Below are 27,378 nucleotides of genomic sequence, written 5' to 3'. Positions count from 1 at the left end.
ATTGCAAGTGACCCTAACCCTTGTGTCTGGTTAGTTTATTGTGTACACATGTCTGGTTGGAGGATGGAAACTGTCCTCTATAGGGATTAATGTGATTTTTTTTAACTTTCATCTTACTTTCGTCTTACTTTCTTTATTCTATTTTTATTTTAACATTGTAAGAGATTTGTTATGATATTGTGAAGAAAGTGGCAGGACTAGATAAGCATTTGCTTCCTTCTGCTCCTTCTCGAACTCAATTGTTTTGCTTTTTTGAGGAAATTTGTTAGATTCAAATGTTTATGTTTTGTGTTTTGTGTTTTATCCTTTTTATTGTATTTTATATGGTTGATTGTTCGAGAAAAAGTAAACTCAACTCAACTCAACTCATTGGTAACTTATCCACCTTATTTTTGAAATGCCCCACTGTAAAAAATAATTGTGCGTACAAGGTCCGGTTTAACGTGACTCATTGTTGCAGCTTGCCATTTCCTAATGTATTCTACTTGATTTGAAAGGATGGCCACCTACACTCAGTCTCTTGTACCCTGGCTGAATTGAACATAACTTGGTCAATAAGTATGTAACATACAAAATAAAACAACCCGTAATATCTTAATTTTATGTAGAATGCAGAGGACAACTTTTTAGTTAAACTTGCATTCCAGGAATATTGTGCTCTTAAGATGACGTTAGTGGCTCAAGTCTGTTTCGTCCTGAAACCCACATACTGTAGGTTGCGCCAGGCGGAACCTATGTGCGATTCGAAATAACGCATCCGAGATAGAAAACGTTATGAATATAGCCACGTTATAAACAACAAACTAACGCTGGTGATCCGTATGGAAACAGTGTTACTCGAAATGGTTAATATTAGCCACAGCAGGCGATTACCCATGAATGCACTGCGCTCTTAAAGGGATATTTATCGACGAGATTTTTGCCAAGCTGGACCTGATTAGTGATTTGCTCCGTTCGCCCAGACGGGTGTCAAGCTGTCAGCAACAAGGCTGGGAGGATCACACTGGAAGAAGCACCCATCATGCAGATCAGGCAAAAATGGCCGCCAAAAATAAGGTGGATAGGTACCAACATTTCATTCTTAAGGTCCTTACACATCAAGAGCGATGCGAATATACGGCACGAAATTGCGATGCGAGTTTTGACCCACCTGTCAATCACAGCCACAGATGTGTACACGTCAGAAGCGAATTTCTGAAAAATCGACCACGGTTCGAAAAAATAAACACCACAATAACGCTCAGCGAAACTTCGCCGTTGGTATGCACGGTTGCATTGACTGATATAGGTTCGGAAAATATTATTGACATGCAAATTAATCGCACGAAAAAATGCTCCCGATGTGTAAGGACCTTTAGTCAGAATTGTAACCCCTCAAATGCCAGGTTGGCACTGGCTACTTAAGCCAAAATGCCAAAAGTGTCCTTTTTTCACTTCCAGGAATTTTTTCTGAATTTATTTTTGCATTTTTTTGCATTCATCATGGAGGTAAGGCCTCAAACTTGTAGCTTTTAGTGTGTTTGAGCATTTTCCCCCATTTCCCCAGGTTTGGCATAGAGATCCATTTACCATACATTTCATGTAAACTGCTAAGTGCCCGACGTGGAGCCAAAACATGGAAAATAGTAAAACACAGTAAAAACCACAAATTTGAAGCCCCCACTCCAGGATGAATCCCTAACATCAGGGAATTCATGACTTTTGTGGAAAATGGCTGGAATTCCAAAAATAAGTCAACATTTTTACATGGAAACCAATGGGAAAACGAAGACATCGACTTTGATGTCATGTACTTTTCACAAATCTTCAACAAACCCCAACATATATTTTTATTTGACAATTCGAAGGCCTTTGGTCCAGGAGGAAAGGATAAAAACATAATGTGAGTGATTTTTTTTTCCAATTTCCAACTTTTGAATGGAAGTCAATGGAGGACGGAAACTGTCCTTAACCAGACATGTGTACACATTACTGTATGTGTATTGGGGGACAGGAAGTGACCCGAGCATGGCGAGTGTCACACTTTTCTAAAACACACCAAAAAAATGACCAGGCCAGGGCCAAATTTGGGACCTAAAAAATGTCAGACCCCTAAATCACACACACACAAAACCAATAAGGACGGTAGTACTAAATTGTGTGTGGTGTTAAAAAAAAATAAAAATCAAGAAAAATAAATTCAGGCGACCCTATTTGAATTCCAGGCAACCCCACTTAGGGTTGCGACCCTAAGGTTGGGAACCACTGCCATAGTCCCATATCATGCTATTTTCAAATGTATAAAACATGTCTCATGGGTATTTAAAACAAGGTTATGAATTATGTTGCAAAAACCCCACTCAGATCCAGCCTCTGTGGGACTTCTCTATGTGCTCTGTCTCTCCCCTCATTGTGCTGTTTTGATTACATCAGATAAGATAAGATGAGAGATGAGATAAGATGAAGTGAGATCAGATCAGATCAGATCAGATAAGATAAGTTCAGATAAAAATAGATGAGATGATCTGTTGGGATAGAACCATCTTTGGTATTGTTTTCTGTAAATATTCCCATTCTACACAGCTATGCTACAGACAACAAGGTTTGGTCTTCCACATTCCACATTCAGTTGTAAATGAAATTAGTTACTTTGTGATGTCACAAAATCACGGAAGTCAAAACAACTCGTTTGGAGGCACTTTTTCCTTACATGGCTGGTGCGGCTTTATCTGGGGACCATCCAAGTCAGTGCAAGGGCAAATGTTTGCTAATTTCTAGCACTCAAAATATATATTTTTCTTTTAATTACCACTTTAATTAGAAACACGTCCTTTGATGGTAATTAACTCATTCATGGCCAGTTTAGGACTGCCAATATTTAGCACAGGCCAAAGATTTTCATAATTGTTGGTCATCTTTCAAGACCCACAGTAAATTATCTATTAGCACCAAAGTGATTTGCAATACCTCAAAATGAAGATGTACGTCTCTGGGTTCACCAGGAAAAAAAAAGTGAGCTTTTAGCATGTTCGGGCTGGGACGAATGCTGCGAGACACACACAGGAACGGGTCCGGCTTGGCTTTGGGACCAGGCGCTGCTGGAACCGGATCGATCATGTTCGTCACGGGTTTGACTAGGCAATCCAGGTTCGCCCTGCAGCAAGGCAGCAGTGCAGCGCGCCGAGCGGCGTTTCAATGGCGTTTTTTCCTCTCTACAAGGAAGCGCGTTTCTCTGTTTTTCCTCCTTTCCTCCTTCTTTCTCGTTTCAAACAACAGCTGCGGTATGTGTTTGATAACGTGCTGTCGGCTTGACTTTGAGGTTAGGGACCTGTGTCTGTGTCACAGGCTGGGTAAGTGTTTGAACTAAGCGCTGCACTCATAAAAACAAAAACACGTCAAACACGTCATTGGCGGGGAGGGCTATTTCTGATAACACGTCAAAGACGTCTTTGGCGGTGAATGAGTTAAAAGAAAAAATTGTGAGATTTGGAGTGGTAGAAACTAGCAAAGATTTGCCTTTGCACTAAGACTTGGACGTGAGACTTTCATGATGTTCCTAAGAAGCCTTCTCCATCTGCCTTTAATGACTATAGACCGGTTGCCTTAACATCACACATCATGAAGGTCCTGGAGAGACTGATTGTTATGGAACACGACGCACTGATCTTGCGACACTGATGTTGGCACATCTCAGACCCCAGGTTGCATTAGCACAGCATAGAGGTAGAGACTAAGTCACTAGAGAGAAAGTACCTGTTGGTCAATTGACACGAGCAGTTCTCTGACCATGGACAGAGCCTGGGCCAGACAGGATGCCTCGTCTTCATCTTCTGGAAATGGGAGAGACAAAAGTAATTTGGTTTAAAGCTGCATTCAGCGATGTTTTTGTGTTCAAATAAGTGTTAAATGGCTCTATATTCTGACAGCAATCACTGAAATAGTGTTTGGTCAGTGACTTGAAACCCCCAACCCCCCACTGTCCTCTATCTCTCTCCTGTAGTCCTGCAGGCTGGGCGGACGTATCTCCGCAACCATAACTCGTAGAGCAGGGGCACTCAATTAAAATTCATAGAGGTCCAGTTAGAGAAAATGTCCTCAAGCAAAGGTCCGGAACATTGTAACGTAGCTTGCGTACAATGGTACAATGTCTGTATGTAGTCAAAATAAACATCAACAATGTTTATTTAGTTTTCATATTTAACTGGATTAATTATAAATAACTAGCCTACACTAATAATAAATACATGTTCTTTTCACATTTCAAGTAAAATAATGGCTGCATTTAAAAATAACATACAACAGAGTGCTTTGGGAAAATGTGCATCTTAAAAGTCTTTTAATTTTTTCTTCCCTTAACTCCACCTTTTCTCTTGAGAGAAGTGAGCTCCCTATCTATCTACAGTATCTATCTATCTATCTATCTATCTATGTATCTATCTATCTATCTATCTATCTATCTATCTCCGTGTCTGTCTCTATCTATCTATCTGCCTGTCTGTCTGTCTGTCTGTCTGTCTGTCTGTCTGTCTGTCTATCGATCGTTCGCAATGCAAACGTCACATGCCGTTGGGCAGTGAATGTGTGAGTGTGCCCTCAGTCTGGATTTGAGTGCGTTTGCTCGTGTGGCGCTTTCACAGACAGGTTAGGATTGCATCGCACTTCACATGAGACATACTGCCTGGTTTTGAGCTGCCCGTGAGAACAATGAATGAACATCTAAGAGTCTGCCTGCTCCGGATTAAAACAAAATCTTTGTTTTTGCGGTCTACTCGTTTCTTTTGAGCACACCATGTTAAATGACTTATATCTCTCGCATATCTCCGTGTCACTGACAATCTCTCGCCTGCAGCACTGGAACCGACTGGAACAGGCAGAATCGAATCAGATATTTGATTGGCTGAGTAGCATCACGTGTGATGATTTACAGCGCATGCATTGGTCTGTGAGCTTCCTGGCAGATTAAACCAGTACCGTAAAGGGTAGAAAAGCATGTGCCGGTTAAAAAAGAAAAGCTCTGTGAAATGTAACAATTCTCAATGATTTATAGGTTATAGGGCTCGGTCTGGATAGGACGGCGTCTAAATGGTAAATGGTAAATGGCCTGCATTTATATAGCGCTTTTATCCAAAGCGCTTTACAATCAGTAGATAGTCTACATTCACCCATTCATACACCGATGGCGGCAGGCTGCCACGCAGGGTGCCTACACACCATCGGGAGCAAGGAGGGTTAAGTGTCTTGCCCAAGGACACAGCGACAGCAGCTGGGAGGGAGCGGGGATCGAGCCGCCAACCCTTGCGTCATTGGCCGACCCGCTCTACCTCCTGAGCTAAAGCCGCCCCAGTCCGGGCCCCAGTCTGGGTCCGGATGCGGACCGGAGTCCGGACTTTGAGGATCGCTGTCGTAGAGACTCACGGATGGCGGCATTGGATTCGGGGTGATTTTTTTTTATTATTTTTTGGAAGATTGGACCTTCCCTTTCTTAGAAAATGTCAACTTTTCTCTGATTGGATCAAAATTGGCGCCGACCTCAAACTATCCAATCAGAGAAAAGTTGAAATTTTCTAAGAAACTGAAGGTCCAATCACGATCCTTCTGAAGGATTATATGTATTTTTTCACCCCGAATCCAATGCCCCCATCCGTGAGTCTCTATGAGTTACGGTTGCGGAGATACATCCGCCCAGCCTGCAGGACTACAGGAGAGAGATAGAGGACAGTGGGGGGTTGGGGGTTTCAAGTCACTGACCAAACACTCTATTTCAGTGATTGCTGTCAGAATATAGAGCAATTTAACACTTATTTGAACACAAAAACATAGCTGAATGCAGCTTTAAGTATTTTAGTTGTCTCACTGCTAAAATATGACATATCAAGGAATCTAGCCTACTCTATGAATTAATGATAGTTTTCGTCTGAAATACTAAAGGCAACCAACAACAATCTACTAGTGAGCAGCCACTAGTAGGCACTTGCTTTTGCCTAGCCATTCACTCTGAGATGTAAGCTTTCAACAACACTGTAGCTAAGAATAAGTGCATTCATACTGTATGCACACCAACTGCCTGTTAATTAAGATATTTTGTTTTTGAAATGACACTTGTAATGATCATATGCCATCTAGAATGTGTATAGAAGTAATATATGTAGATGCTAGGGGTTGCATCAACTCATCGACACGTCACTACCACACGTCAACGCCTATCGGTATGCATTGAGTTGTCATGTGGTTTGAGGCAAGCAGCCTGTATAGCTGTTCTTCATCTTTTGTCCTTTTTCACTCTTTTCTATATCTGTTTACTTTTAATAGTTTTATTGTTAATCAAAGTAGTAAGCTACATATTTGGCTTAGAACTATGTGGTGTTGCATGTTCTTTTTTGCTTTTCTTGCTGTCGCAGTGCTTCTATTTTTGTGAGCGGCTCTATTGTTTACTACGGGGATCAGCTGATGAGACAAGGAGCCTCTGAGTGCGTTGTGACCCGCGGCACGAGAGTTTGTGCGAGAGGAGTTGCAGGCAGCGAGAGCAGCGGTATGATGAAATGGCACGGGGAGTCACTATTTGAGTGAACAACAGATCCAACCCTGGACACATTATTACAGTGAAAGAACGTGTGTACAGCCCAGACATCAAACTGTAAGTTTATATAATTTGACCCGAGAGTTTTCCAAAGTATTTTATGATTGTGTTCACATTCCTCACATGGCTAACGTTAATGCCTTGAAAGCTGCTGACGTCATCAACTCAGTAAGCGAGATGGACTTTTTATGCCTCCACCCGGCAATAGCCATGGCTGGAGGCATTATGGTTTTGGGTTGTCCGTCCATCCGTCCATCCGTCCGTTCGTCTGTACATCTGTCCGATTCTTGTTAACGCTATATCTCAGGATGGAATTGCTTCAAATTTGGCTCAAACGTCCACTTGGACTCAAGGATGAACTGAGTAAATTTTGGTGGTCAAAGTTCAAGGTCACTGTGACCCACAAATGCAATCTTAATGCTCATTAAGGTGATATCTCAGGAACACTTTGATGGAATTGCTTCAAATTTAGCCCAAACGTCTACATGCACTCAAGGACGAACTGATTAAATTTTGGTGGTCAAAGGTCAAAGTTCAAGGTTACTGTGACCCAGTGGCGCCGGAACAATTTTGTAATTAGGGGGGCGATTTTTAGCCATGTTTAGAGGAATATCTCATTTTAAAATTAACATTAGGATTATACTGTTGTGATGTCATTATTCAGTATTTTCTCCTTTTCTCACTCACTTGGTGACCTGCTCTCCCTTTAGGACGTTTTACACTACAACAGACAGCAACACAGGCAGAAACACTGAACTTATTATTATTATTATTATTATTATTATTATTATTATTATTATTATCACTTTGAAACAGTGCAAAACTTGTCATCTCAACACAAGCCGTGTTGTTGAGGTACTCCGAAACATCTATATATCTATCTATCTATCTTTGTTGGTGTAAAACTTTGGAATTCTCAACAGAAGGACTTAAAAAAAATTATAAAGACAAATTAGACATTATGCACTTGAAACTTAATTGGATGTTAGCTTTATTTGATTTAAGCTTGTAAAAAAAAATGTATAGGTTATTTTTGTTTATGTTGTTGTAATCACAGTGTTGACGGTGTAGGTATCTGTAAATGACAGACCATTTAAGATTATTTGTGTTCAAGTAAGGGGCAGATAAAACATAAGAATTATATTCTTCTTTCTGCTCCTTTTCAGTCATGAAAAGCATTGATTTCAAACATGTATTGTGATGTATTGTGTGACCAAATGTATATTGTACTATTGTGCATTTTCATGACAGGAACAAATAAAAATGAAAATGAAAATGAAAATATATCTATCTATATCTATCTATCTATCTTCAATCTATAAATTTGGCAATGTGGGCAATGTCTGGCTGTTCTCTGTTTCAATTTTTGTGCCGGTCACAAGCTGTGCTGTTTTACGTGCAATCAGGCTGAAACTTTCAGAGGGTGTAAAGAGCACCCGTGCGGGTGACCTGACAAGGCAGATTAATTGCCCTAAGGCTGAGGCAGCACTTGAGCTGCAGGGCGGGCCAAGGCCACACAGCGGCCGAGCTGTGTATGCAAGCTGCAGGGCCAGCTTGGCGAGTTGCAGGGCAGCGGAGCCCGCCCAGCGGGCGAGCCTAGGAATGGAGCCCATGCGAGATGCCTGGTTGCCTAAAGTGCCGTAAGGCTGAATGGCCACACCACTGTGCTGTGGGCTTCAAGGGATTTGTGCTTGTATGAGTCTGGATAGACATGGATGTAGACTGCTCACTTGTTGGTGGAGGCATACATCCGTGATACGGTATTTTTTGTTTATTATTATTATTGTTACACTGCAAAACGTGACGACTAATGGATGTTGACTCGACTTTATTGATGGAAAAATCTGGAGTCTGAGAAGATGCATCACTGTTAAAATGGCCTCCCTTCACATGCAACTGATCATGTACAAGCCATTGTCTGGTTTAGCAGTGATATAGTAGTAAAGTATAACAGAGTTTTTAACCCCATATGAGTAGCCAGGGGATTATGATGGAAATTAGTGTAACAAGTTGCCTTCAGTCTCATATCAGGCTAGCTAACACAGGCATTTTGAGTGTGAAAAAGAAGCTGGGACAGTGCTGCTGACCGGGGCTGGTGTTGTCCAGGATGCGCTGGATCAGGACTGGATACTTGCTGATTCTCTGAGTCACCAGCAGGAGGCACTCCTGAACACCATGACGACGCAGCAGGGGTCCCCGACTCACCCGCTGACCAGAGAGAGACAGACATAGACAGAGAGGGAGGAGAGAGACAGAGAGAGAGGAAGGGAGAGAGACTACTATAAATTCAAATTGGCTATAGGCTAATGTTCATTTAATTAGACAAATTTGCTAAAAAATTATTTCAGCCTATGAAATACTATAAAATCTGCATAAGTAGCTATCTGAGACAAACAATTCTTAAGAACATTATGGCCACATGAAAATGTTTGAGTTTTGAAGTCAGAATTCAGAGGAAAAACTTGGTCAAAAGAGAAAAAGGAACATCTGATTTCTTGTTCTATACAGAGCATCCCTGTGCTTGGGACACTGTCCAACGGTTCCAATGGCATTTTCAAATTTCTGAACTAATGTAGCTGCTACAGTAACTATTTTCTTTTTTCTTTCTGTTTTTAAATCTCACTTGATAATCTTGTTCTTCAGTCTTATTTACCAGTAGCCATAAAAAAGTGAGGTGGGCTGTGCCAGAGAATTGGTTGAAATTGCATTTATTTATGATGCAAATAGTTGCACAAGAGAAGAAAGCGGGAAATACTAGCTGAGCATTCTAGGATATAGCCAGACAGACAGACAGACAGACAGACAGATAGATAGATAGATAGATAGACAGACAGACAGACAGACAGAGACAGACAGGCAGATAGATGGATAGATATTTTCCCCCTACTGGCCCGGTCGCTGCTCCAGCCTCTGCCGATCTGGGAGAGCCGAGACTAGCACCATGCTTCCTCCGACGTGCAGTTGCCAGCCGCTTCTTTACACCTGACAGGGGGACCTTCACCGGCAGGACATAGCACATGGGAGGATCATGCTATTCTACCAGTTCCCTGGACATCCCATTCTAGATATATAAATTGTCTATTTCTACTTTTTCTTTCTTTCTTTGTGAGTGTTGTGGTCGAGACCACCTAAACTGAGACCAAGTCAAGACCAAGACGAGGGACAGCGAGACCAAGACCAAGACTCAGGGGGGGTGAGACTGAGACTGAGGGGGGTGAGACTGAGACTGAGCGGGGACTAGACCGAGACCAATACCGAGGGTAATCGGAGCAACGGTGCACTTTCCTACTCCGGACAGACAGACAGACAGCTCTCCAATTATAGTCGTATATATTTTTGACAATGCTAATATTAATAACAATAATAGTGAATTGATTGTAGGTGTTATACGAGTATATATTTTGAAGATTTCACCATTTTATACGTATAAACACCAAAGTTTGATTATACAGCACTTTGGTCAACTGTGTTGTTTTAAATGTGCTTTATAAATAAAGTGGATTGGATTGGTATAAAGTTGTAGCGGTTTGACCAGTCTTGTATGTTTGTCTAGTCACAACCCCACAAAGGAAGCATGGATTACAATGAAAACATGAACCTTTAATTATCTTATTTAAACCAATAAATCAGCATGAGACATACAGTCAAATTAATGCACACAACACCAGGCAGCTCAATTGCAATAATGTTTATTCAGAAAGAAAACATGTAACAATAAACTGATATTTCAGTCCCGTCCAGTTTCCACAGTTCATTTGAAACTCGCAAAGAAATCCAAGCCGGGCTTTCCCAAACACAGTTCATTTGAATCCAGATGAAAAAAGTCCACTTCGGGATTTCCCGGCTCCCTGCATGAACAGACACAGAAATACTAAGGCATACAGCAGTTTAATTCAAGATTCAAGATTCAAGATTCAAGATTTTTATTGTCACTCCGTAGTACAAGTATCACGTGTGAAATTCTTGTGCTGTAGACTCCGTTACAACATAGTGCAAAAAAACAAAAAACAAAACAAAAAAAACAAGAGGCAACAAGCAATAAAGCAGTAAAACACGCCACAGACACTGGCGTATTCACTGCACATATGTGCAAATGGCATGAACATACTTTAAACATAATTAAACATAATAACATTCTGTTAGGTGCAAATAGCATATACCTAATTAAACATACTATTGAACATTAGTCATACGTGATGGTAGCAGCTGCAGTGCGGTACAGTACGGCTACTACACTATTTGTATATGTTAAGGAGTCTCGTGGCCTGCGAGAAGAAACTGTCCCTCAAGCGATTTGTGCGTGCTCTTGGGACCCTGTATCTCCTCCCTGAGGGTAGCAGGGAGAACAGACTGTTGTGGGGGTGGTTTGTGTCTTTGATGATCTTCATGGACCTCCTGAGGCACCGCTGGTTGTACAGATCTTGCAGTTCTGGCAGCTCACATCCTGTTACGTGCTGGGCCGCGCGCCTCACCCTTCTTAGCGCCCTGCGGTCCATGGTGGTGCAGTTCCCATACCAGGTGGTGAAGCAGCCAGTCAGCAGGCTTTCAATGGTGCCTCTGTAGAAGTCCCTGAGGATTTTTGGCCTCAGCCCGAATTTCTTCAGGCGCCTGAGTCCGTGTAGTCACTGTTGGGCCTTTTTGACAACAGTGGCGGTGTGGTTGGCCCATTTCAGGTCCTGGTGGATATTGACTCCCAGGTACTTGAAGCTGTCCACCCTTTCCACCACTGTGCCGTTGATGGTGATTGGGGGGTGTGCCAATCACCAAATCTTCAGCACAAACACCACAAAATTAAAGCAACCAGTCAAATAAAATAGTCATGTCAAATGGGATCAGCATGCCATTTTGGCTGACTCACGTTTGCCAATGGAAGAGGAGTGCAACTTGGAGAGTCTCTGGAGATTCGGGTCCGCTGTGGATTCTTCAAAGAGAAGACGACGCTGGGGCCACGCGGATTACAATGTGGATTCAACGTAGAGCATTGCCTGGATCGACAAGTGAAGCTTGACAGCACAAACGGAGGCCCAGCTCCTGCGACCGCTACCGGTTCCTCGTCAGTGGCATCTGATGCCATACTGTTTATATACTGTATACTATACATTATACATACTGTTTATAGCTGACGCCATACTGTTTATATATACTATACATTATACATACTGTTTATATCCGATGCCATTCTGTTTATATATACTATACTTAGATCGTTAGGTTTTCTTCTATATCAGACACAGGTTTGGTTTTTGTTCCTACCTGACATGTTTCGACGGCAATACTTCCGTCTTCATCAGAGGTGTCACTAGATGGTGTGTGACGTGCCTTAAACAGCTGATGTTGTTTACCGTCGAAACATGTCAGGTAGGAACAAAAACCAAACCTGTGTCTGATATAGAAGAAAACCTAACGATCTAAGTAAAGTATAGACACTATGAACCTTTTTGGATTATATATACTATACATTATACATACTGTTTATATCTGACGCCATTCTGTTTATATATACTATACATTATACATACTGTTTATATCTGACGCCATTCTGTTTATATATACTATACATTATACATACTGTTTATATCTGACCCCATTCTGTTTATATATACTATACATTATACATACTGTTTATATCTGACGCCATTCTGTTTATATATACTATACATTATACATACTGTTTATATCTGACGCCATTCTGTTTATATATACTATACATTATACATACTGTTTATATCTGACACCATTCTGTTTATATATACTATACATTATACATACTGTTTATATCTGGCGCCATTCTGTTTATATACAGTATACTATACATTATACATACTGTTTTCCAGACATGACGTGGAAAAGTAATGGGCTGGACCTGTCAAGGAGCGGGTACGGCAGCGCCATATTACTGGTTGAAAAACACCAATGGGTGTGTGTGTGGTGTGTAAGACAACAGTGATGCTGGAAATGTCATTTATAAATGATTAGTCTTTTGGGGGATCGCCACAAAGTACTGCACCCTCTTGTCTCTGGACCATCTCACCCGTATAAAGTACTGCACCCTCTTGTCTCTGGCCAGCAGCTCCTTGTACAGTTTGACGGCTTTTAGGTGGCGGCTGCAGAACTCAGCATAGGTCTTCCTCATCTCATCTGCACACGGGCCGGAGAACTACAACACACACTCGCACGCACACACACACACACACACACACACACACACACACACACACACACACACACACACGTGCGCACACACACACACACACACACACACACAGACATGCGCGCGTACACACGCACATCAGTGAGAACTATGCACATCTATTACAAGCACATAAGCACATTATGTGACTGGTAGCACTACTTTGTAATGTTGGAATGTTGATATGTGTATGTTCTTTCTTTTTCCATGTATGAGTGTTGTTTTTGATGTTCTGAAAAATTGAAAAAAAAAAAATTGAAGTAAACGTTCTGTGTAGGGATTTAATTTTAACGTTACAAGCAGTGGGTAGAGGGCAGATATATACGGTGTCGCTATTATGAGTAAAGCTGAGTTGAGACAAGCCATACCATGCAGTACAATGTGGTGGAAATGAGCCATTAGTGTCTCTCTAGTGTCGCTGGTTTGCATGTTTTTGTGCGGTATTATGGCACCAGTGGTTAGAAAACCTATAAGATTTCTGGTAGGTATTACTCACAGACTTTTAACCCAGCTATGGTTGTTCCCTTTTGAGGCAACAATTTACTTGATTTGTGCCTAATGGGGCACAGTGGCGCCTCACAGCAAGAAGGGCCTGGTTCGATTCTCGCCTGGGACGCTTTTGGCACTGATGGTATGACTCCCCATGTCTTCGGGTACCTGGTGTCCAGGTGTACTATCTAGTGAGGAAGACCCACCCTGTGTTCCGGTGGTCTTTCCGCTTTGTTTGCCAGTGTTTTCGATCATTTTACCGTTTTGACCGGTGTGTTAGGCGGCGATGCCATTATTTGGTTTTAGTTGTTTGTTTGTTTGTTTGTTTGTTTGTTTGTTTTTTAGCTTTTTGGGTAACTAAATACTCGAGTCACCTATGTTTTCTGAACAGAACGCAAGGATTGAGCGGGAGCACAGCTGCACTTTGGTTTCTGGCCGATGTCGTGCACCGCATTGTAGAACGTTGACATGATGTTAGTGCTCACGCCAAACAATCTAAGTCTACGGAGAAAACTGTGAAAGACGTTGTGATAGTTTAGCACACAGATAGTCGACATGGACATTCCATTTTAACATCTTGAATTCCCAGGTATTTGTATGAGCCAACCTGCTCTATCTCTATCTATTTCTATTGGCCCAATCCCACCGCAGCTAGTAGCGCGGTCCCGCTCCGCTCGACTCGACTTTTGGTCTCATCCCACCGGTATAAACCGGCCCAGCTCGGTTAGATTTGAGGCTGAGCCGTGCTACTTTTGGTCCCTGCCTCGTCGGGGTTCTATTCTGCCAACCCGGGTTCATACGGTGACGTGAAAACATTGTAGACGACTGATTGGTCAGGCAGAATCGTGTTTACTCTCTATCCTACTGACTGTCAATGCAGCGCTGCATACCAGTTTACTTACCTTCTCTTCTCTTCTATTATGCTTTTCCATCAGTCTTTTGTTTTGCTGCCTTCGCCTCTGGTGAAATAAAATCGGCGCGGTGGTTTCAATTGTACAAAAGTCAGCTGCTCTGAAGCGCTTGTGTAGTTAGTGCTGCGTCGGCTCCGCTAGGCCGCAGGCGCTTGGTGAAGCCGCGGTTTTGCCTGGTGAGAGGCCGCGGGGGTAGAGGCTTCACTCTAGCGCAAACCCCGTCCCTCGCGCCCGCCCCTTTAGCAGCGCTTGTGAGTTTTGACTAACAACAAAGTGATATCCATTCTCCTGGTCGATTGTCACTTTTGCCCATGTACACTGTAACACCCGCCCAACATGCTGTGATGCTATGAGCTGGCTGCTCAGGCCAGGATCAAGGACTGTGGTCTCACTGCTCTCTCTCTCTCTCACACACACACACACACACACACACACACACACACACTGTAGGTCATTTAGAGGCACCAGTATTTCATAAACAGTTTAAAAGTTCTGTGTATGGATTTAATTGTAACGTTATGTTATAGCCTATTTTCGGAACATGGGTGGAGGGCAGATATGCGGTCGCTATGACGACCAGGTGTGGGCGGGGGCAGATGAAGGGCAGTCGAAGCAGAACGTCCATCGGGTTGAAGCAAGTAGAGCCGAGTGGTGACGGGCTGTGCAGGGCTGTAAAATGTGGTGGAATTGAGCTATTTGTCTCCAATAATCACTGGGTCATGAGCTCTCACAGCCCTGGGATCAAAGAGCATTTCTTTTGTTTTGGTGGTGTTAAGAATAAGGTGGTTGCTCTCACACCAGTCTTTGAAGTAAGCGATCTCACTATGATACACCGCAGGGCAGTCGTCGCCTCGCAACAAACCGATAATAACTGTCATCAGAAAATTTTATAACAGAATTATTCGGATGACGGTTCCTGCAGTCATTAGTGTACGCTGTGAAAAGAAAAGGTGAGCTCACCCCGCCTTGGGGTACCCCGGTGCTACAGTATTTTACACTGGAGAGAGCAAAGTTGACTTTCATCTGTTGAGACCGTTGTATTAAAAGAGAGTAAACCCACTTAAGAACAAAAGGATTGATGTTCCTGTCATTTAGTTTCTTGATAAGCAGCTGAGGTTGAATTGTATCAAAAGCAGAACTAAAATCAGCAAATAAAACACGTGCGTAGGCCTTAGAGTCTTCTAAGTGCTTACTTATCAGATGGGACGCACAGACCACAGCATCTTCAGTGCTGCGCCCCTCCCTAAGCCCCTCCCCTTGATAGGGATATTACAAATTGTAAGGGGTCAAGGCGGTCAGCCACTTCCGTCTTGAGCAAGTTTACAATGACTCTCTCAAAACATTTCATCACCCCACAAGTTAAAGCCACAGGTCTGAAGTCCTTGTTTACTTTAGGACATGAAACTTTAGGAACAGGAGTTATAATGGACTTTTTCCAGAGGGCAGGAACAGTATGACTGTATGTCTAAGGACTGTTGAAAGATGGGGCTCCAGGCCTCTGCTAGTTCAGCTGAGCATGATTTCAGCAATACAGCCGGCAGGCTGTCCGGCCCTGTCGATTTCTTATTACGCACTTTACTGAAAATGCTCTGAACCTGCTGATGGTCAATTATAAGACGGTCAGATACATTGCAAGAGGGAATGAAATCAAGATTAAAATCCACAGCTGCCTTCGCAGCAGACTCAGTATCAAATCTGAGAAAAAAGTAATTCAAATCATTAGCTCTTTCTAGTTCGTTCACAGTTCATATGGGTTCATATGAGTTATTTTTTTCATACAGTCCCATAGACCAACCCTTATTATGGGTTAATAATAATAATGCGGTAGGCCAGGGGTCAATAAATCAATAAACAACAACAAATTTACAAGACTCAAAATTTTCCGGTTTCTTTTAGTGTAAAGAATTAGGCCTACAACATTCTAAGAACACGGTTTCAGATGGGGTTATCTCAGCTACCATAGGCGCGCCTATCATATTAAATCTACTGTCCGTAACTATGCATTAAAATTGACAGCAACTGTGGAATTCTTCCCTATATTCAAGGGTAATGAAAATAGTTTACCATTTAGTGATGAATACAGAAAACTTAATTGTAACTTGCTCCTGAAAACTGGTACCTCTTAGCCTTCAAAAGTGCATCAATATTGGGTGTCAAATGCTGAGTGTAACTGACCGCCTACTACCTGTTGTTGCTAGAGTTTCTTTGCCTTTTGTAATTTATACGTTTCCCTTTTTAATAAGGAATTATTATAGTAGTTGGTGCCATTAACTCAATTTGAACAGCTCGACTCCATAATTACCTGTAGCGTCCAAAGGGTGGCAGACTTCCCTTATTCTGTCAGTCTATTTTGTCAATGTAAAGGCAGCTGGGAAACCCTGCTCATTAGGCCATATTACCACCTGTTCAAGACGGCGTCCTTTATCGTTCTGTTCATTTGGCATGTAAAGAGTCTGTGAAACGCCAACAGCGTGAGCCTGGGTCTCAAAGACGAAAATGAGATAAACTACATAAAGCCCTTGAGGTATGTCGAGTAGCAAACTGCCTTTACTACAAGAGTGTGTATGAGGTTTTATTTGTTTTCATTCAAATTGATGGTGACGTTTATCTCGCTTTGTTTGTTAGAGTGCCAATGTGCGATGTCCAAGACGAACCTGCAAACCCTCGTTTAACACCCTTGGTGAGCGGAATGAGGTACGCTCAATAGTTTGTGTTATCTGCAGGATATATGTTTGTATAAATCTGAATGTACTTTGTTTGGTCAAGTGGTTTGGTTCGTTCATTGTCGTGTATTGTTTACCTTTTGATTTCTGGTCATGGATTAAATTGAGGTGTAGTCTGCAATCTGAATGTTTTGCACTTTATCTCATTGCACTTGACTTGGTGGATATGCTTTAATAGTTAACTTGCTGAATAAAATTTGTATTTTAGTAGTTTAAGTTTAGCTTAATAAATGGTGTATTTTTATATTGGTAATGATATTTTGCATTTGATATTTGAACTTTAATTGTACCATTCTGATTTCAATCTGGAAACTATAATGTGTGTTTTTGTATGCTTTGTAGTTTTCACGGTGTTTACCATGGTGTGAAGTGAGAGCCAATAAACTGTGGACCACCAGTCGAGACTCCCTGCCTCCTGTTTACCTAGACCAAGGGCTGTTACACTGAGCTTGAAAAATTGGATTGATTGCAAATTCAACCTGTGGACGCTTTGGCGGGCCGGTTCTGGTCCCCGGGCCGTATGTTTGCTGCCCCTGCGGTCGGCAGTGTGTGAGTGAGTGTTGGCCACCTGTTCCAGCAGGACGTCGCCCAGCTGGGTGATGGTGAAGTTGTAGGTGGAGCCGGGCTGCAGGCTGTGGCTGCGTCGACGCAGGAGGTGACCCAGGAAGCAGGCGTGCAGGGCAAGGAGGGGGTCCAGGCAGGGGAACAGCCCGTGCACCATGCCCGGATCCACACCCACCTCCTCCAATAGCCCCGCCTGAAACACCCGCTCCATGATCCGCAACGTCCGCATGTGGTGCAGCTCCGTCTGGATCAGCTCTGAGGAGGACCAGAAAAGTACACACATTCTTTACTTAAGTAGAAGTACAGTTACTTGTGTAAAAAAAGACTCTTGTAAAAGTAGAAGTACTGATTCAACCTGCTTATGAAGTAAAAGTAAAAAAGTACACGCTCTGAAATGTAATAACGTATAAAAGTAAAAAGTATTTCTACCTGTTTCTGTGCAAAGCTAACTGGAACTCGCATCATATTAATTTACTTTGAAGACTATGAACATGTTTTAAGATGTATAAAGACTATACTTGGATTAATAATTTGTGTGATATGGTTTTTCCACAAAAAAGGTGCACATGAGCATGAAAGCTGGGAGGGCGTGAGACGAGAGAGACAGACAAACATTACATTGTCGTGCATTAAAACTAAAGTAAATTGCCTGTTTTGAAAATGTAAGGAGTAGAACGTACAAAATGTTAAAATGTAGGGAGCAAAAGTAAAAAGTTGCCTGAAAATGTAATACTCAGTAAAGTACAGATACCTGAAAATCCTTAATTAAGTACAGTGTCAAAGTTTGTCTCATCTCTAAGGAGGGCATCAAAGTCAGGTAACTGCCTAACAAGGAATGAACATGTGGAATCTGACCAAACATCTCCAAAAAAGGACAGAGAGCCATGTCACACCAAACAAGCATCAGTGTTCATTGATTGTAGAATGTTTGATTGGTGTGCCATGGGCTTAAAGACAAGTAAAACAAGTGAGTGTGGAGCTGGGGATAATGTTCTGTCACCATAGATCACATCCTGCCTCTTGATAACCTCTTTGCGGTGTGTCTGCAGGTAGGAACTGTCCACAGCCATGCTCCACGAGTCTGCCTCAAAGTCCCGGCACTCAATCTCCATCTCCTCAAGCATCGATGCATAGTAGATTTCTCCTGAACATCACAGAGGAACAGGCAGAAATATGAAACATGAAATAAATGCATGCCCATGTGTGATCTTATTTTTCTCATGCCTTCTTTATTGAGATAAGCAGTGGTCAAAATGCAGCCCAGTGTTCACCGCTCTCTCATGCACCTTTTGCACCGGATGGAATGCGCCCGGTACCCTTCTTTTCGAACATGATACGGCCAGGGACGCCCCGTTAAACAAGCACCAGGGCGGGGTCAGGCAAAGGTCAAGTTACGCCGTGGGATTGGAGCCTGGAGCTGGTCGTACTGGTCGAGGCTCCAGGGGTCTCAAGATGTCCTATGGAGGGGCTATCCCTACCTGGAGACCCTAACCCTAAGCCACCCATCATATCCAAACCCTAACCAAGTGGCTACCGGTGCACCGGCACCCCCTCCACCCTGTGTCTAACCCTAAGAGACCCTTCCCCAGTGCCTAAACCAGAGACAATGGATTATAGAGACAGTCAACTTCCACTGCCACCCCCAGTTATGACACTAACAGCAGGTCCTGAATCTATTGGAGTCAATGGGAGAAGTGAACGTGCGAGAGAAAAAAAGCGATTGATTATTTCTCCGTTTTTCACTTTTTGTTTTTGCTCCAAGTGAAATGTTTTATCGTCACTAATGATTAAGTAGGTGGCTGGTTGGCTTGGTTCCAGGCTTAAAAATATTATGTAAGGAAAACATCTATGGATAAAATGAATGTGGAATTCTCTGATGGAACGGGAGCTAAGAAAAAGTGGGTGGTCACTGTTGAGCTCTATGATAATCTCTATAATCATAACCCAAGCCCCCTCATCCTGCACTGCCTCACCCCAACCCCAAGTGCTTGTTTAATGGTGCGTCCGTGTTGAAACATGACGAGGGCCAGCATGCAGATCAAGCTTAAAGAAATATTATATAAATTAAGCTTTTTGATCAACCTGCTGTTGTGTGAGAAGGATACAATAGTAGCTAGCTGGCAGCATTTTGTAGTCTCTCAAGCCAGTCTATCTCTTCCACAATCTCCAGAGACAGTCTGCACTTCTGCCCATTCAAATTTGGCCAGAGGAAGTTGTCATCTTCCAAAGAAAAAAAAAATGCTTCAGACCGGAAGGAAGTTTGATGGTATTCGACCAATCAGGACACATGTAAACAAAACTGAGGCAGGTGATTTGGAGAAATGAGTGTGTGTCCCGCCTTAAAGTCAACATGAAATGGGTCTCAGACGGTCTGTGTGACGTATTCTGACTGAAAACAAACATTGCTCTGAGTGAAGCAGGGTAGAGAGGCGGGACATAGCATGTGAGGAGTTTGATTTGATTTTGGAAAGTGGGCGTGTCTGGGATTAGGGACTGGAGTTTCAATCCTGGCGCTTCAATGCTGTGAATCTCAGTCAATGGATCAATGGATCCCACCGGATTTGGGGGCAGAACAAGCTGGCACCGCAACATTTTACCAGACAAATCTGAAACCTACGATCACGTTTCAATAACAGTCTACATGTACATGTATGTAGAAACACAGTATAATAGAGTGCTGTAGAGTGCGTAGTCACTGGCTGGCTCACTGCACGAGCCTCGGAGCAGAGGACCGGGCGGCTGGCCGAAGTGGAGTGCTGGCTGCTGACTAGCTACAGTAAGAGCCACGGGAAATAATAATATTCCTGGAATGCGAGTTAACGAGCCAGTTACATGTCCTTTGCACTCTACATTAAATGAAGACATTACTGTTCGTTTTATCTTGTATGTTACATAGTTATTGCCCAAGTATATTAACATTTATGGGCTAGAAAAGTAAAAAAGCCATCTTGCCTGCTCAGAATTGTCTTAGAACCATGCATATTGATTGACAGCTGTCATTCCATGATATGATTGGTTGAAATTGGGTAGAAATTTGATAGTACTACGTGACATCAGCAAACTGTAAATGTTATGAATTAACTCCTGATGAACTTTTGATGTGATTTTTTTTAACCCCAAGAAATGGGATTTTTGTAATCTATTTTGCACTGTATAACGAGGGACGTGATCTAAAATAGAAAAAAAGGCATTTTTCATTTCAGCTCGACTTTAACATCCGTTTTACCAACTTTCCTCTCTAGGAAGTACAGACGTGGAGGCTGAAGTACAGACGTGGAGGCTGAAGTACAGACGTGGAGGCTGAAGTACAGACGTGGAGGCTGAAATACAGACGGGGAGGCTGAAGTACAGAAGTGTAGGCGGGAGACAAGAGTAAGAGACTAAGGCCCCTATATCTTCGCAAAAGCGGTAATTTAGCGTTTGCGCTCGTTTAATGCCGCGCACAATGCAAATTGGGGACGTGCACAAAGCGCATGCCTGTTATAATTGTACTAGACATAGGCGTGCCACATGCCAAACCAGGCGTTTCAGCGCAAAAATGTGGGATAGATGGCATTATCCTATCGTCAGCAGCGCGCAATTACTTTGCGCTAAGAGCTCTTAAAAGCACCTCTTACACGCTACCTCGCTGTGCTTGAGTGCACCATAATCTCCGTGCTGCGCAGCGCAGAGTAAAATTAATTTTGGCTATGTCATTACGCACAGCCTTTGCCACGCCAGGACATCAAATTCTGCTGCTAAAATTGGGTATTAGCAGATAATTCAGTGAGGCAATCAACTATAACTCACTGAGAAACTTGTATCACATCGCGAAGAGGGAAATTAATTGAGAAAACTTGTTGGACAATAGACATAGGACCCGCACCACAGACGATCTGTCAATACGCTCTTTCCATCTCTCTCTGTCCTCGGCATGAGTGAGTCCACTCTATTACGCATGGAGAGAATTACAGCATATTGCATGCCTCGCGCAAACAGCGATCGCGAGACGGGAATCTGATTGGTTTTGATTGACGTAATGCCCAGCATTGCCTGGCCACACCTGTGAATAATTCTGGTACTTAAGACCGCCTAAATCCCGTGTGCGCCGTGCATAAATTATTTGGCCCGCCTCTAATCTACCCTTGCACCCGTTGTTGTGATGAGATATGCTCCCCCGTGAGTAATTATCCCATCACCATATTTTGGGGCTGTTTTAACTTAAAAACAGGGAGGTCACGTCTACCCAAACAATTCTATTATTTTTAAACAGTTATGTTTCTGTATAAATCATTACAATATGCTGCCGTGAGGTGGGGATGCGTTTAGCTGCTGCCATGCGGGGGTGCAAAACTCGGCATAACACCTGGAAGTCGGACTGCAATCTTGCCTGCCTTAAGGCACGCGCACGGGATATCGCCTGTACCAAAATAGGGGCCCTAAGAATTATCACCTTGATGCTTTTAATATGATGCTAAGCTAGCTTGTACATGTCACTAAACATACACAATGTGCTAAAGCAGTAGTATGTACTGCAGTAAATGTAATAAATACTGAAGACTGAGGTGAAACTGGTTCCAATATTTTCACTACACAATGCAGCACGAAACCATACCCCTTAATTTCTCCATTACATCAACATTAATTATGGATAAAAAAGTATAGCTTTAAATAAATAAATATGGTTACTATCATGGGTTTATTACAGGGTTATTAATGAGGTGTGTGTGTGTGTGTGTGTGTGTGTGTGTGTGTGTGTGTGTGTGTGTGTGTGTTTGTGTGCGTGCGTGCGCGTGCGTGCGTGTGCGTGTGCGTGTGCGTGTTTGTGTGTGTGTGTGTGTGTTTGTGTGTGTGTGTGTCCGGGTCCTGATGACCTGAGATCCCTAAAGCCACCTTGGCAGTGTCTGTCAGTGCTGTCAGTTGCTTTAAAACTGGGGTTCCCAAACTTTTTCATCTTGGGACATAAAAGATCAATTTTGTGTCTCCCTGGGACCTAAACTCACAAAAAAACATACATAAAGGGTTTCCATGACAACCAGTTGGTGACCCACCCCCCACAGGTCCACGACTCAAATTGGGTCCCGACCCATAGTTTGGGAAACACTGCTTTAAAAACATCGGTGGTCTCAGTTTAATGTAGCCTGCTCGATGCAAATGATGTGTAATTGGCCCATTTACATTTCAGAAAAATCACTATTCACGATGCCAATAGAGCAATGGCTTTTGTGGGCTGGCATGTGGCCTCGTGCCAAAACAAAACAAAACACAAAAACGATGCCGAAGGCCAAATGGCCTTGCCCCTAAAATGGTGAAATTCCCAGCCTTGTGTGTGTGTGTGTGTGTGTGTGTGTGTGTGTGTGTGTGTGTGTGTGTGTGTGTGTGTGTGTGTGTGTGTGTGTGTGTGTGTGTGGTAGGATGCAGGCGACTGCAGTCTTTTTTTTTTAGACTAGTTGAATAGTCTATAAATAAGAAAACAATCATAAAACAGCCAAAATTGCAATTTTATCTATAAAGTTAAAATATTGTCCGAAAAAAGACAGCATGGTATACTATGCAACTATTTTCTTCTTTTTTTATCCTTCTAGAGAAGTCAAAAAGCCTCAAGGCCTGCGCCCACCAGCTGGCACCCGTATACACAGACATCTTCAACCAGTCTCTCTCCCTCCGACGAGTTCCCCCCTGCTTCAAAGCAGCAACAATCATCCCCATCCCCAAACAGCAAAAAGTGACCAGCCTCAATGACTGGCGCCCAATAGCCCTCACGCCAATAGCCAGCAAGTGCTTTGAGAAGCTGGTCATATCAAAGATCCGCCCCACACTCCCCCCGGACCACAACCCGCTACAATTTGCATACCGCCCCAACAGGAGCACAGCGGATGCAGTAGCACACGTGCTCCACACCGCCCTGTCCCACCTGGAGGGGAAGGACACCTATGTAAGAATGCTGTTCGTGGACTACAGCTCAGCATTCAACACCATAGTACCCTCCAGGCTGGTAAGCAAACTCAGGGATCTGGGACTAAACACGGCAATGTGCGACTGGATCCTGGATTTCCTAACAGACCGCCGCCAGGTGGTGAGGGTGGGCAACCTCACCTCCTCCCCACTGACCATCAGCATAGGAGCGCCCCAGGGGTGCGTCTCCAGCCCCTTCTGGTACGACCTCTACACCCACGACTGCGTGGCGACTCAAACTTCAAACTCCATTGTGAAGTTTGCAGACGACACAGCAGTCGTGGGGCTGATCTCGGGGGACGACGAGACGGCCTACAGAGAGGAGGTGAGGGTCCTGGAACAATGGTGCCAGGACAACCACCTCTCTCTGAACGTCTCCAAGACCAAGGAGATAATTGTGGACTACAGGAGAGGGGGGGGCGCACACCCCCCAATCACCATCAACGGCACAGTGGTGGAAAGGGTGGACAGCTTCAAGTACCTGGGAGTCAACATCCACCAGGACCTGACCTGGGCCGGCCACACCGCCACTGTTGTCAAAAAGGCCCAACAGCGAATACACGGACTCAGGCGCCTGAAGAAATTTGGGCTAAGGAAAGAAATCCTCAGGGACTTCTACAGAGGCACCATTGAAAGCCTGCTGACTGGCTGCTTCACCGCCTGGTACGGGAACTGTACCGCCATGGACCGCAGAGCGCTACGGAGGGTGAGGCGCGCGGCCCAGCACGTAACAGGAGATGAGTTGCTAGAACTGCATGAACTGTATAACCAGCGGTGCCTCAGGAGGTCCCTGAAGATCATCAAAGACACAAACCATCCCCACAACAGCCTGTTCTCCCTGCTACCCTCAGGGAGGAGATACAGGGTTCCAAAAGCACGCACAAATCGCTTGAGGAACAGTTTCTTCCCGCAGGCCACGAGACTCCTTAACATACACAAATAGTGTAGTAGTCGTACCGTACCGTACTGCAGCTGCTACCATTATGTATGCCTAATGTTTAATTGTATGTTTAATAAGGTACATGCTATTTGCACCTGTATGTCAAATACGTCGAATTTAAAATGTCTGAACACGTCTAACGTATGCACAATGCCTAATGTTAATTGTATGTTTAATAAGGTACATGCTATTTGCACCTGCATGTCAAATACGTCGAATTTAAAATGTCTGAACACGTCTAACGTATGCACATGACATGTGCACCTATGTGCAATGAATAAGCCACTGACTTGTCTTATCGCTATTCTGCCTTATTGCCTATTGCTGCTTAGTATTGCTTATTGATGCCTATTTCTTATTGCCTATTGCTCATTGCTTGTTGCCTATTTGTACTATGTCGTAAACGGAGTCCACAGCACAAGAATTTCACATGTGATACTTGTACCATGGAGTGACAATAAAAATCTTGAAATCTTGAAATCTTGAATCTTGAATCTTGAGGTGCCAGTTTCCCCGCCGGCCGCCTCAGCCGACCCACCAGGCGGCCAGCTGAAGAGGCGCCGGCTTTCCCCCTCGGCCTCTTGCGGGGTTCCTTGTCAGACGCCAGTTCCCCCGCCGGCCGCTTCAGGTGACCCACCAGGCGAGTCAACGAAAGGTCTTGTCACCGAGGAGACCTTACAAACAACGCTGACAGCGGTGCAGGCCCTGATGTCACGCCTGCTTGACGCCCAGAAGGATCGGGCTGCTGAGGTCGATGGTTCGCCCTCCTGGCGAACCGGCTAGATCGTCTCGACCAGGGTGTCATTCCGCGGTCTCCTGCCCCTCCTGCCCCAGCTTCTGAGCGATCAGTCGCCCCAACCCAAACACTGAGCAGCGGGTTGAGCCGCCCCACTTGCCCCTGCTGGGTGCTGCTGAGTATGGGGACGATCACAAAGAGAAGCTTGCAGTACTGCTGCAGGCCGAGGGCATGACAGTGGATGACCTCCATACGTTATCCCCTACTGCTCCGGAACTACCTGCTCCCGTAGCCAGAAGACAGGCTTCACGCATTGAAGGGCCCTCATTCCCCTACTTCACACATGAGGACCCTCGGGAGTTCGCGATGTTGAAAATGGCTCTCAATAATCTCCTACCACCTGAAGAAGCGGAGACATACAAGTACCACATTCTATTAGACCATCTTCATCTAAGCTCAGCACGCGATATCGCCCTTTCTTATGCTTATGATCCTTGTCCCTATACCACGGCTCTAGCAGCCTTAGACCAGCAGTATGGGCAGCCTCATCACTTAGCACTGGGAGGGATACAGGCTATCCTGAGATCTATGGTTGGGTTGCTACAGTCCCTAGGGCAAAACGGGGCGGCAGAACTTGCCTGTGCGTCACATGTCCAACGTCTGCTTAGCAAATTGCCGGCCGAATTGGTCGCCAACTTTGCTAGACATATCCATGCGGTTCTCCCAAATGCACATTATAATTTGGTGCATTTCTCTCTATGGCTTCAGAAGGAGGCCCAATGCCAAGCATTAGCAGCTCAGGTTGCCAACCTCCGGCTGAACCTCAACCCCATTGGGCAGAGCGCCCACGGGGGGCTGGGGGTCGACTTGGGACAGACTGAGGTCCTGGGTTTGAGGGCCGACTTTAAAGAGCTCAAGTCTTTGATCACGGCCGGGGGAGCTCGGCCGGGCCAAGGGACACCCACCCACACCGCAGATGTCGTACCTGGTCCTGCCCCCTCCGCTAGCGCGGCCCTTGTTGCTACCCGCCCCCCCCGACTGGGGAGGGACCGCATCACCCCTGAGGTGAGACAACGCCGTGTCCGCGACAATCTCTGCCGCTATTGCGGCTCGCCGGACCATCACCTCGAGCACTGCCCCATCCGCCCGGGGGGGCGCCCAGCACCAAAAGATTAGGCTCAGTAGCCGTAGGGCAGATGCTACTGGGCCAGACCGACTGCGCCTCTCTGCCCGTATCATCGTTTGACTGCACCCTCTCGTGGCGGGGTCAACCCCTTGCCCTCCCGGCCTTCGTCGACTCGGGGGCGGAGGGGTGCTTCTTGGACCGCGGTGTTGTTGCTCGACTGGACGTGGGAACCGTCCAAATTTCACCCGCCCTTGAGGCCATAACCCTCGGGGGCCAGCGCTTCGCCCATATTACTGAGAGAACCATGCCAGTTGACCTCCGCTTTTCTGGGAACCATCGGGAAACGATTCACTTCCACGTGACCGATTGTCCCAATACTCCCGTGGTCCTCGGCCGCCCCTGGCTAGACCTGCACAAGCCCCCCCGGGCGGATGGGGCAGTGCTCGAGGTGATGGTCCGGCGAGCCGCAATAGCGGCAGAGATTGCGCGGTTCATCGCTGAGGTTGATGCCTCGGAGACTGGAATTGGGGCTGTCCTCTCTCAACGCTCTCCTGGGGATCATAAGGTCCATCCTTGTGCATTCTTCTCGTGTAAGCTTTCGCCTGCTGAAGCCAATTATAGCGTCGGCGACCGTGAGCTGCTCGCAGTTAAGTCGGCTCTTGAGGAGTGGCGCCATTGGCTGGAGGGTTCCAAGCTCCCGTTCGGCGTGTGGACGGACCACAAGAACCTGGCCTACATCCAAGCTGCTAAAAGATTGAATTCTCGGCAAGCCAGGTGGACCTTGTTTTTCGGGACGTTCAACTTCACTTTAACTTACCGACCTGGCTCTAAGAACGTCAAGCCAGATGCCCTGTCCCGCCAGTTCTCGGCTGACATACGGGCTGAGCCCGAACCGGTGTTGCCTGCGGCTCCCTTTGAGTGCTGCTTCGGTTTTCAGCCCCCCTTGTTCCCCTCCCAGGAGGAGGAGGTTGCGGTGCCTTCCATGCAGGCACATTTGCGCCGTTGCCGTCGCACGTGGAAGAGGGCTCGCGCATCGCTATTACGTTCCTCTGCCAAGACGCAAGTCCAGGCTAACCGCCGCCGCACACCGGCCCCAGCCTATGCGCCGGGTCAGAGGGTGTGGCTCTCGTCTCGGAACGTTCCCTTGAAGGTCGAGTCTAGGAAGCTTGCACCCCGTTTTATCGGGCCTTTTACTATTGAGCGGGTTGT

At 44.8% G+C, this 27,378-nt stretch overlaps 1 protein-coding gene across 1 annotated transcript in view; it reads right to left on the bottom strand.

The window, feature by feature from the left end:
- Positions 1-27,378, bottom strand: part of arhgef2a (Rho guanine nucleotide exchange factor (GEF) 2a) — a 134,784-nt gene that overhangs the window by 65,079 nt on the left and 42,327 nt on the right. Inside the window, exons 7-11 of the mRNA XM_083646542.1 lie at positions 18,434-18,577; positions 17,438-17,688; positions 12,588-12,713; positions 8,644-8,764; positions 3,733-3,809 (exon numbers count right to left, since the gene is read on the bottom strand). Of these exons, the coding sequence (XP_083502668.1) occupies positions 3,733-3,809; positions 8,644-8,764; positions 12,588-12,713; positions 17,438-17,688; positions 18,434-18,577 (719 nt within the window). The remainder of the gene's footprint in view (positions 1-3,732; positions 3,810-8,643; positions 8,765-12,587; positions 12,714-17,437; positions 17,689-18,433; positions 18,578-27,378) is intronic.

This window comes from Poromitra crassiceps (assembly GCF_964638095.1).
Source record: "Poromitra crassiceps genome assembly, chromosome: 11".
NCBI lineage: Eukaryota > Metazoa > Chordata > Actinopteri > Beryciformes > Melamphaidae > Poromitra > Poromitra crassiceps.
This window is presented reverse-complemented; position numbering and strand designations above follow the sequence as displayed.